General features: G+C 32.4%; 1 protein-coding gene across 1 annotated transcript; it reads right to left on the bottom strand.

Annotated features, from left to right (window-relative positions):
* Positions 1-10951: 10951 nt before the first annotated feature.
* LOC136416063 (forkhead box protein D3-A-like) lies at positions 10952-12744 on the bottom strand. The gene has a single exon (XM_066401048.1). The coding sequence runs from the start codon at positions 12229-12231 to the stop codon at positions 11242-11244; it is 990 nt and encodes a 329-aa protein (XP_066257145.1). The 5' UTR covers positions 12232-12744; the 3' UTR covers positions 10952-11241.
* Positions 12745-13116: the final 372 nt, after the last annotated feature.

Below are 13116 nucleotides of genomic sequence, written 5' to 3'. Positions count from 1 at the left end.
TCTACAGACCGAAGGCCAGCACCTCAAATCTCCCATACCAAATTGACTAGATCTGAGTAGAAGCCAGTCAGCAGGGGTGGCAAATGCTTTTATGTCACTCTGATGGGACGACGTAAATAGTTCCTCTTTTATTTAATTTTCAGAGAGGTATCCGTGTCGACGATTTGGGGTTGTGTGCATCTCCGACAGTGCCGGACTGCATCAAATTACCATCAGGTTCCCTTTTTGTTAATTGTTGACAAATATTCCTTTAAGTCCGGTTCTGATTTGCCTTTAAACTGTGCATAGAAAGACACCCTCATATGTATCTAGTTAAATGTGAAACGCGATATAAGCTTCGAACGGGTAATGATATACAAATTGAATTAAGCTTTCTGGAGTAATTTTACGGTAGGAAAGACTTAACACAAGTTTAATTTATTCATCCCTTAAACTGTTTTGTGGATGTGAATCTCTGCACAGAGAGGAAGCAAATTGTGATTAAAGTAAGTAATTTTTTTTCTTTACTAGCACTCATTGGCGGACTAACGATACGTTAAGTTTGTCATTCATAAAATATTCTCGAGTTCGACCATTAAATTAATAATGCTTATAGTGCAAAGATTAATGGTCCATATTGTGCGGAAAAAGGTATAGCAGGGCATACACGAAGAGTTCATCGACGTCGAAAAACGGGATTCGGGAACAAAGGCTAATCCTCGGGGGTTGAATCAAATCATTCCTATTGAATCCGCTATTTGTTCTCGGCTTGGTGCCGTTTACGCCACTTGCCTAGATCTCTTTATGATCTCACACTGATTCCTTTTATCTTCTCTTCCAGTGGTGGCGGCTGTGAAATGTGTGAAATGATATATGTTGAATCTGAAGGGTGGAAATCCTATTCTAACATTTTCCATTTTCCAAACTTAATAAATTTTAACTTTTTTTAACTCGATTTTTTTAATCTTTTTTTGGGTTTGGATGCAAGAGGTATTTTCACATAAATTTGAAGATGAAACTTGATATATTTCGATTTTTAAAGATTTTTCTTAACAGTAGAAAAATTGGAAAAAAAGAAGTGAAACTGCTTTCGTATAAAACAAGTAACATTTTGGCAGAAAGAATATGAGAATGAAGTAAAGGAGAGCAAGATGGAATTATTTGTACACTCATTTTTTTTCTATATTTCTCTTTGAGGCTCTCCGTTTTTCTATATATTTCTCTTTGGAACTGTATCTTCAAAACTGCTTAAAATAGGTATAGGGACACAAATTCTATAAAATTTGTACTAAATTTGGCTTAAAAAAATTCTAAAATATGCAGGGTGGCCTATTTAAAAACTCCTAGTTTTGGAAGGTAGAAAGGAATAGAGACAACCGTAAATTTCTATCAAATTTTGTCAAATGTGTTTTAATATAACAAGTGCATTAAAAATTATCGATTTACATTACAGCAATATGCATGATTGTAATTTGGAATGAAAAAAGCACGAGTGCGCGTAGTTAACTTGCTGTTTTGCTGCTCTTGATTGTATGAACCCATATTGGTCTAAAATTATCTAGAATTGTTGATTCACGAGTTATATAAAAAAGATAATTTTATGAAGTAAATACCACGTATTTGTAATACCTTTCATATTAATTGAGAAATTTTATCGTATTAGAATTTGCTGACAGAAATTATATTGTTATATTGTGGCAATTTTATTGCCATAAAGTTTCTGGCAATGTCTATTACTATGATTATAACTCATTAATGAAATGCCTGATTTTTATCGTGGAACAGTTAGTGAATGAAATCCTTTACATATTCAGCTTTGGAGTTGCGTGTCTTGAAAATGATTAGAAATAGGTATAGGGAGACGCATAACACCACTTTGATCAGATAAACATTTGGACCAGAAGGTTGAAAATTGAAGAACTTTTACCAATCTCCATCGGACCTTCAGGTATTTGACTTCTTTCTTACTTATCTCTATACAAAAAGATCGAATAGAAATATCGAGAGGCAATATACCTACACTGCTATTTACCGAAACGCGATCGTGTATATTGTAAGAGAGAACAAAGCCAAAACTCAATTGTAATATAATCGGTATGGTGAACATCGCAACTGCGGCCTGCGGCTCTAATATTACGGCCCTTTGTGAGGCTGTATTTGCGTTGGCACTGCCGAGAACAATAAATACCGCTCTATGTGGCGTGTCGATTTACCAAACCCGGAAAACTCCGGATAAGCGTTTAAGCATACAACCCGCCGTAAATGAATTCTAATCGGAGACAGAAGCTTTATTCAATGTTGCACTACTCATCGGAGTTTCTAGGCACCATTTTGTGATGCAGATATTAAATTTAACTGGTGCCTAGTTCCGGAAATTTGAGGTCCCGAATTATTATCATTTCGGTTTTGGTGGAGTTATAGGTATATAAGAGAATGACGAGTGGCGGTGATCGGAAGAAGATCGAAATTTTATTCAGTGCTGTAAAAAACAATACAAACAATGTGTATATGAAAAGAAATAATTTAAAAGGATTAAGCATAAACTTAAGCACAAAACGAATGAAATTTAAATTCAGCAAACCTAACGAAACGAATAGGCACCTAATTACTTATTATGTCTTGAGTAGATCTCGACATATGTTCGTCCTACCCATAACTATTTTGCTGACTTTGAAAATATCAATTTCAACAAAAAACTGCTTCTCGAAAACTTTTTTTATATCATTGAAAATTCAGAAACTTCTAAAAAAACAGTTAAAATTTTTTATTCCCGATAAATATTATCTTAATTTATCACGCTCGATTTTGCATCGATTTTAAATGTTGCTGAAAACCGAAAAAATGCAAACGATGCTTTGATTTTTTTTTGTCTTGGATACTTGGGTCTTGGGTATTTGTTTTGGGTAATGATGGAATTTTCCACTTCGAAACGTCGGAAAAGATAGAAAATACAGGTCTCTATTTAAGAAGTAAATTAATCTTGGGTCTTAAATATTATCATGAAAACGTGATACGTTTTTATTTCATAGCCGGAAATATGTAATGGTTTTTGAAAATTTCGCAGAAGAAAAGAAACTGCTAAAATTTTAACAAAGAATAATATTCGAGCAGAGTTTTTAAATTTTCCTATTCCGCTCTCAAATTCTGTCCAAAAATCTGCTAAATTTCTAATTAACTTCAATTATAGAGCCATTGTAATTGGAATTTGAAAAAATGAAACACGATTTTTTTTCCATAAAAAAATCATGTATATCTGTAAAAACATAACGTCTCCGAAGCCATGATTACTGATTCTGGTAAATAACTTTACTAGAAAAAATGCAATAAGCTTAGTAATCGTGTGCCATATAATGATGTCACGAAAAGTACTACAATATGTATATTTATATTTATAAACGACTTACGTCTTAAGTTATCTTATAAAAAGAAATAAAAATCATAAATACATATAGCAAAACAAAATTCTTATAACAAGATAATATCAAATTTTGCATTAAAATTGTTGATCAAAGTGAAGTGAATCATAAAATTGTGCATACTTGTAAGGAGGTCCGACAAATAAATTTTAGACCCGTAAAAATCGTGAAAATTAACATGTTTTATATGGAGGGGTCTATAAATTTAATAATAAATTAATTCGCATTTTAAATGCATGAAATGTTTGAAAGATAAAACGTCAAGAATTTGAAATCACTTTTTTCATAAAGATGTGTTCAAGTATAGTTGTATATTTTACCTCAAAAGAGTAACATGTATCTGGTTTTATTGCATCAACCACTGACTGACGCATGTCAATAAATTGTTCAATAATATGACGGTCATTAAATTTACGACTCTGCGGATCAACATCCATAATATTGGTTTTATAGATTTTTATTACATATCAAGGAAACTTGAGATTTAGATTTTCTATATCCCAATAAACTTTATTTTTAAATCATCGCTTAATTCTTAATTCCCGCATACACAGAGAAGGTATTTATATTGGATAATTCAATAAAAACATTTTTCTTAATCAGTGTAAAGTATCAATTTTAAATGTCTAATCTACACGCAATTAGAAAGTTTCTAGAAACACACTTATGAGTGTCAGTTTAATTTTTAAATAAATATTGCTGATAACAATGACATCCAATCGGGTTAAAATTAAAATACATTTCGGTCTTCCTTTGGGCTAAAAACACAAAAACACTGAGAGGCACAGCAATAGATGCATGAAAATATAATATATTAATAAATTTGGAAATACAATAATTAAATTAACACTATTATTACTAACAGGAGGAAATAAAGCTCGTAGGCATTTATCAGGTTTTCGTGCAGAATTGAGAGCGAAATAGGAAAATTTTAAATCACCGATTGAATTTTTTTTATTTATTAGAACTTTTACGATTTTTCTTTTATTGGAATGTGAATACGTCAGATTTTCTTTAAAACAAATTAGGAATTAGAGACCTAAAATTTTACAAAATATCGTGTTTCTTTTTCTCAGTGGTAATAATCTATTTAGCTCCCGATAAATTTTTAAGTTACAGTTCTCAAAAGTTCCACGTTATATTGTGGATTTTGTTTTGCTTGTTTATCTAGCTGTGCTGTAAAAAACACTGTAAAATGATGTGCAGTAAGAAGCCCAATAAACGATAAAAAGTATTACCAAAAATATTTAATTTTTAACTTGTTTTTTTTGGAAATTTGTCTAACAAGGCGAACAGTACTAAAACAATAAAAATGAACAGATGTAGAAATAGAAACTAGCAGTGAAAAAAAGCTATATGGAAACTGTAAATTTATCATAGAAAAAAAAACTAGAAAAGAAATTAAAGAGATGAGAGTAGGAAAATTTTACGGCTATAAAAAAATTTTAGGTGAAATATCCTAGATGCCTTTTTAAGAAAAAAAAACTTAAAGCTTCGTTATTTTACCGGGAATTCGCCAACGCAGAAATACCACCAATGTTGGTCCAAAAACCCCGAAAATAATATCCAATAAATTCGGATTTACGCAAGCAGAAAAACAACAAAAAAAGCAAAACACGGAACAATTAAATTAAAAGTTGTTAGCAAAGCTGAGAATGAAGGAGGTTTTATAAATGCATGGTTTATTGGCATCAGTGCCTGGCAACCAATACTTCTGGAATTAGTGGCGCGTTATTCGTACAAATTATTGGCGCCAGTTTAATGGCACTTCAAAATTTACGTGTTTATTCACGCAAAAACATTGACATTCGTCAAATTGCCCTCGATTGTACAAGTAAGGCTTTACATATGTCCAACTCAAGCTGTGGCTCACTTGAGTTCTCCTATAAAGGATCTATTGTTATCAAGTTAACTTCATCTGTGATAGTAAACGATTTTTATTGAGACTCAAGTGAGCTAAAGTTTAAGTTGAGTTTAGCTTAAGCGTTTCTTGAGCATGCAATGATGCCGTAGAGCAATAAACAAATAATAAGAACTAACAGAAGACTAACAATATATTTAAAAGAGTTTTCTATCATTAGTTTCTTAGAGTTAAGTAGTTGTTATTTGATGATTACTCTTATATTTATTCTAGTCAGGAATTGTCCGCTTCCTATATTGTAATCTTTTTTACAGATAGGTCAAGCGATTTATACACCATTGTAAACGCTTTAACGAGCTACCGATATCAATAAATATAAGCAATATGTTCCATTAAAAATAATACAAACTTAACTACGTTTATTTCCTCCCCTGTATAAAAGTTCGAACTTTTTTTTTTCATCATATTCAGTATATTTAGCGCCCAAAATTTCATTATATTACATCAAACAGTTTTTGAAATACTAAAGATATTCCGGACTTTTTTCCATCCTGTACCTGTATCTAGGGCAAACCAATGCATTCATTTTTTCTCTGAACACAATAAATATATGTGCACAAAAGCCTTCTCTGCAACCCTCCATCCATCTCCAAACTGATCCAACGACTGTCAACTGTCAACACACATCCGTTCAAACAAAACTGCCATCCAGGACGGGAAATCGTTTAAGTTAGCACCCCTCGATTTCCCTACCTTATAGGGGTTGAAGGCGGGGCCTCCCCACCCCCATATTATCATTAGTCAGTGGCCTGAAAGGGGCGGAGCCAGCTTGTCTTTTGTTTGCAAGGTAAATAATATTTTGCACAATATATACACCTTTGTGATGGTTAGAATGGGTTGGATGATACACAGGGTTGGATTTGGGACAAATATACATATATCTATGCCAGGAGTATAAAAAAATATTTCTAAAAAATTTTAACGACAACATTGTTGATATTATTGAGTTCATCTCTAATACTAAAGTAGGTTTAATGTTTGTTGAAATCAGTAGGTTAAAGTATCTAATAGTACGTCCCTGTTAAGTTCTGAACAATCGTTTCCCTACCGCCTATTCTGATCGTTCTTCAGAAGTTCGGTATGCATAACTATGGTTTAACGTTAGAATGTGAAGGGTTGTTATATTAGATTCATCCACTTGGCGACGCGCTTGACTACCCTTATGGAAATAATTCGAAATGCTTTTAGTTCCTCCTTGTTTTGTCCCTCAGGTTTGCGATATAGCTTTAGTTCCGACAACTCTATATTCATTTTGTACGACGCGAAATTATTATTTGTTTTGTAGGTTTGTTTTCTTGCAATGTTTCGCTCTTCACTGAGTTATTAAAATGATTTATTTCGGAATGTAGAGAAATATATAGAGGAATTATGCTTATTAGGAAATATATTTTCTTTTAATTTGATGGAAAAACTTGTAAATTGGGGTTAATTTCAGAGGTGTGCCAATAGAAAATATTCAGCGTATTTTAACTATAATAATTATAACATAAAACTGTTTATCTTTCAAGCCATTTTAATAAAACAATTCTTATTTCTGCCTGTGATGTATGAAACGAAAGTAAAGATCTGAAAAACAAAAAAATTTGGGTAAAAAGGAAATAAGTATGTTATCAACTACTTTTGAGAATTTGTGAATCAACCCCTTCAAAAGTTGCAGGGGTTGATTAAATTCTTGTTGTACGAAACTGTAGTTGGACCAATGATTATTACAAATAAAGATTTGAAATTTGTAACATCAATATGACCTAATGGACATATGATTTTACCAATATCTAGAATCATATGTCGATGCTTTTACGATTCCGCTCTATTTACTACCAACTTTTGCTTCTTAAATGACAAGTTATATTATTTAATTAAATATTGGAAACTGCTCGAAATTTTCTTTTGAATGATATTGAATTTAGTCTTGTGATAACTCAATTATCCATAAATCCACATTTTGTAGTATTCAAAGTTTTTGTTTGCTCCTGGTATACGATATGAATCAAATTTCGAAAACCTTACTATGTAAAATGATTTTCTTTTCAAAAGAAAATTAGTGTATTACTATTGCTCATTCCTATATCGAAATTAAAATGATTAATTTATGCAACGAAGTGCAAAAGTGTTCATTGAAAAAATAATATTTTTCTCAATTTTAAATGTCAAAATTGAAAAATAAATAAGATTAATTTTTGTCTTTAAAATTGATTTGTCACAGATACTCGAAAAATAGAGAAATCAAGGTCAATTTTGCGAAAATCGCTTCATAAACCAAGGAAATAAAAGATAAATTGATTTTTTAAATCAAAGGCTAACTGACTTATCAAAAAGTAAGTATAAGCAAATTATTAAGAGAATAATTTCTAGTAGATGTCAATTTTAAATTAAGAATTATACCATGCAATTTAAAAAACCGAAGTTAGTGCTAATCGCGACTAATCATCGAATGGCATATGCTATTTAATATTCACAGAATTTTAGTTTCATCATGTCATATCGATGTTCCAAATTTCAAATTTCTCTCTGTATTAATAACATTTGATTCGGGTCACCCGGTATGTACAAGAAAAATAATAAATAAAAGCTTTCTAGATTGTCGGTTTAGAATTATTTAAATTTTATTTATATTAAGTGAACTTTTTTATGGCTTGTTTGAGACTGTATACTGTTCACTTCATCAATGAGACAGTCACATGAATTGTTCTGCCTTCCTTATTTTTTTATTAAAGTGAGCATTATATACAAATTTTTACCATAACACAGAAAATTATATTTCAAAAAGATCTTTGTTGACTTATTTATACTCAGTTAATAAACAGAGTTTGAAGGTAAACTCGTGTGAAGTTCCTTGATGCAAGTGCCTATAGATAATCTTTTCCAATGACAAACACAACAATTAACTAAAACATAACACTGTATAATATAAACAAGCCCTATTTTTCTCAATATTATCATTTTAATCTCAACATTTTATCTGAAGTTTTATTGATGGTTGTAAAAGTGGCTCTTTAATAGGTCCCAATACGTTTCTTTTTTATTCCATTTTATTTAAGTAATCTTGTCTTTTATGTCGACTTTTTGTCGGATTTCTGATGTCTGTTTCATATTTTAATTCATCATTAAATTACACCAGGCTGTAAAACTGGAAATTTTTGTACATTTAAATCTCAAACTAGAATTTAAACAGAAATTGTAAAAATGGTCCCATGAGACCCCATTCAACCACTAAAGTATTAAAAAATAATTTTTTGGCTTGCCCTTTTGTGTTTAATATCTCTTTTAAATTATATGTAATTATCTTAAAAGGGCCTGAAAATATCATATTACATCACAAAGCGTGAAAGCAACTTATTGCTCAAGAAGGAATTGACTTACAATAATATGAAAATGGATTAGTGTTTCTATATTTCTATTATTCCCGTTACTGTCATATTAACGATATTTAGTATGAAACAAATAATGCAGAATTGAATCTAAAAGTAAAAGTTGTTGGCTAAAAATTGTTATTTACATATCAATAGAAGAAAGTAACACTTACCATACGAGCGGGAAATGTTACAAAGGAGCCGCAGGCGAGAGTGGTAATCACATTGAAGAAACTTTATTATGAGTTATGTACATAATTTTTACTACCACTGGGACTCGAACTCAAGCCACCCCAGCAGAAATCCGACACTACTCCATCGTTGCATTTCTGCACATGACCACTTTCATGACATCTGACCAGGCGGTACTTTTTACATTTCTTCACATTTTGCACAATATTATTGTTGTAACATCTTTTAGCTAAAGTTCGAAACTTTTAGCATTCATTGTATCTATTTTTACTAAACGCTAAAAGTTCCAAACTATTTCTTGCAGAAAATAAATGTTCTTTTTTAGCTAAATTCTTTAGCTATTTTAGAAACATATAAGATGCAATTAAATTATTGGTATGAACATATTTTTCTTAATTGACTAGTACAATACCATAAAAATGATTTTCGTCAGAGTAGTTAATTGCGTTGTGTTGATTATTAATTAGTTTTTACTAACTCACGCGTGCGTTAGCATTTGTTTTTGCGACTATTATCTTTTTTGGCTATCCATACTTTCATAGGGAGTCATGGGAAAAAGATTTACATTCATGACTAGTCTGATTAAACAAAAAAGGGACAAGAAATTACCTACTCTAAGATGAATTTTTTACACTTTTCTTACCTTGAACTACCTTGAATACCGCCAATAATAAACTAAATACCTTATTTAAGGAAATATAACTTATCAGAAAACATTTATTAGTTAATAAATTTTTTAAGGATGAAAAATCCTTCGAATTTCAATAAATAAAATTTTACAATCTGTGAATTAGCCTGAATTAATTAGAATAAGATCTAATTTGATTTGGAAACAATGAATAAAGAATGCAAAGCCAGCTAGAAGTCTAAATTTTGATAACTATATTATAGTATATTAAGATAACTTTTATTCTATATGGTAATTTTTGAGCCTCTATTAGTTATTCCAAATAAAATGACAATAAGAAAAAAATCAACCTACCTGCAAAAAGCAGTGAGAATAAATAATTAACTGCGTCTTCGCGGTGCTCACAATTTCCTTCATAAGTTTTCCTTTGTTTAAGTCAACATCAACAGTTCTTAAATTGGACGGCAGCGCCCACCTGAATCTTAACTAACTTGAACGTCTGGTCTAAGTCATTTCAAATTCCGAACGCAATACTAAATCTTGGGGTTTTAATTCAACATAAAAAATGTTGAAAAGTTTAAAATTGGAAATGTTTTTTTCGTGATTTTATGTTCTTTTGTGATTTTGATTCGTTGTTTAAAAGACGGTAAACTCCATATAGAAAATTAAATTTTTATCCTCGAATTACCTGTTTAAAATATAAAAATTTCCAAATTTTAGTCAGAATTACCAATTCTGAGGTTTGATTTCGTTGCTTATAAAGGCACAAATTATAAACTTTCAGTGAGAAATTCAAATTTTAGGTTATCAGTGATGGTTTATTTTCAAATTGGACTAGTTCCTATTTATTTGCAGAAGGAAACTTAATAGCGTCTCTAATATTTTATATTTTCAAAATAATTATTTTTTGTGTTAAATGGGCGTTGAAACTTGTTTAATACCAAAATGAATTAATTTACTCTATCATTCAACTTGAATTATAGCTTTTTAACACTTTTGCTTTTTTAAATTATGCAATAAAACTGATGGAAGGCGAAAAGAAAAATTGCATCGGAGAATGAAGAAGTTATGTGAAGAAAATTGTGAGCCCAAGGGAGGCAGAGATAATTGCATTTGCTTTAGTTCTTTTTTCCCTAGATAATTCTTTTGTTATCATTCATTGTCTTTAGTACGCACAGCAGAAGCCAATGGAAATGAAAGACAGATATAAAAAGAAGTTGATAAAAATGAGGAAAAGTGGAAAATTAATGATGTCACTATATTAAGCGAAGAAAAATGCTCCTAGTAAATTTTGTTTTCAATTTGAAAGAGCGCCAATAAATAATAAAAAGTAATTTGCAAATATTCACTTTTCCAATATATTTAAAAAACTTTTCGTTCCATTTGCACGGAAAAAAAATTGAAAGATTTCTCCAATTTCAATACCCATAAAATGTGTCATTCAAAAAAAACTTCCATACTCCGATTTTATCAATGATATCCGTATAATTTTAATCTACATCAGTAATTTACACAAACTTAAACTAGTTTATAACTTATAGAACTAAGTTTTCAATAAATCATCTATAGTATACATAGTATAAAGGGCAAATCGATGTACAACATTTCAGACGACATTATCTACAAGTTCGGAGATCTACAACCTACTTATTTTATTATAAATATTGCAACAAATCAATCACATTACAGTCTATTTTAATCTTTGGTCTTAGAATAAGAAAATTTTTATACAAATTGGCACTAAAAGCAGTATTTTCACCTTGTCCAATCTTCCCCCGATAGGGGCGAGAAAGCACTCATCTGATTATGAATTCGGGATATTCCAATTTCAGGGCTTTGAGAATCGCTCTTTCGAGAACTATCGCTTTTTGCCAGGCTTTTACCTTCATTTCCAATCAAGGAATCTATGGAGAACCCGGTCCTGGCTTTTTTGCGAATGTCCGTCGGCAAATAATCTTCTGAGTCCGACACTGGAGTAACGCTTGGTGGCTGTACTGGTACAGGTTTGCAGATGGTAGTTTGGGGTAGAAGCCCTAGAGGTGGCAGTCCCAGTCTAGACAAATCCATGGGACTTAGTAATGGTAAACCTCCAGACAAATTTGAAGGTATTCCTGGAATGTACGGGTATGGGTTGTGTAGGCTTGGATGCGAGAATATGCCATTATGGTAGTTGTCTTGGCTCTGTAGGAACTGGGCTACCATTGCCGAAGCATGGTGATCTCGTAGCATCAAATTGGCCGACGGTCTCTTATATCTCTTTCGCCTTCTTAAGAAGCTACCGTTATCGAACATATCTTCAGCTAAAGGGTCCAGAGTCCAGTAGTTGCCTTTGCCAGGATTTCCTGGCTCTCTGGGGATTTTAATGAAGCAGTCATTTAGGGACAAATTGTGCCTTATAGAGTTCTGCCAGGCAGGAAATTTCTCTCTATAATAGCCGAATCTTGTCATGATAAATTCGCAAATGCCGCTCAAAGTCAGTTTCTTATGGGGCGATTGCAAAATTGCCATGGTTATCAAAGCTATGTAGGAGTATGGAGGTTTAATGAGCTGATGGCCGGGTTTCTTCTGAAGTTTCTCCGATGGGTACAAAGAGTCTTCAGATTTAACTGGAGAATGAGATTCGTTTGAGCCTCGGAGATCCAGAGGACTGTCAGGTAAAGGAGGGTAGCGCTGCTCTATTAGCAAATCCCCATCTTTTATATCTTCAGTCGTCAAGTGACGACACTCTTCTTCCATAGCTAACATTTAGGTGCGCGGCACTAGAAAAGTCACTGTAGCACAACGACGCGCAGCTACGATATCACGACACACTCTAATCTATCTGAAAAGCTTAGAGAAAATGAAAAACCATATACAGCGGAGCGTCTTTTTAAAAAGAGCGTTATCTTTAAATCACTGAACATCGGTGTATAGAGATAAGAATGGCAGTTAACACACCCACTGCGGATTAGGCAAATTCTAAGCCAGAAGGAGGAGGAAACGACCAGCCATGAGCCTGGATCAGTGGCGACTGCTTTCTGGAAATGTTATACCAATATTATCATGACAAGAACAATGATGGTTCAAGCCACCACATTTCCGGCAACGATGTGAGAAAACAAAGCGGTCGACAGTGGTGGGGCGCAGGATCCGCCCACGACCCCCTCGCTACGCCCATTTCACCCCTGAGGTATCAGGTTTACGTAGGGATTTTCACGTTCCTGAAGTAGGGTTGTTATTCGGGGGATGAATGTCGATTGATTTTTTCTCTCTCCCTCGTTTCGAGATCGACCCCAACTTGACAAATAAAATAATTTTGGATTCTCCGTCGGCACAGATGCGGCTTCTCGTTCTACGTCTGCTCGTATTTATGCTCCCATGAGCAGCGTTTCAGATTTGGATAAATGCAATGTCTGTTGGGTTGTCCCATCCGAAATGGGTCTTGAAATAGCTTCAGTATTACTTTTAAGCGAAATTCTTCGTCTATCGGTGTTTTGTTTAGTGATAGCGATGTTTTTTGAACTAACAGTTCCTAGAAAGTTTTGTTCTTTATACGGTGTATATACATCACATTAACAATAAGACTGAAACAATGATTGTATAAAATCAGCAACAAACAAAATATTATTCATTACTCATTGAGATAATATT

This window comes from Euwallacea similis, chromosome 22, assembly GCF_039881205.1.
Source record: "Euwallacea similis isolate ESF13 chromosome 22, ESF131.1, whole genome shotgun sequence".
NCBI lineage: Eukaryota > Metazoa > Arthropoda > Insecta > Coleoptera > Curculionidae > Euwallacea > Euwallacea similis.
The sequence above is the reverse complement of the archived record's forward strand: the minus strand, read 5'-3'. Positions and strand labels throughout refer to the sequence as shown.

Bases quoted from the DNA above. Each gene is read 5' to 3' on its own strand.
- LOC136416063 (XM_066401048.1), bottom strand. From the start codon at position 12,231: ATGTTAGCTATGGAAGAAGAGTGTCGTCACTTGACGACTGAAGATATA.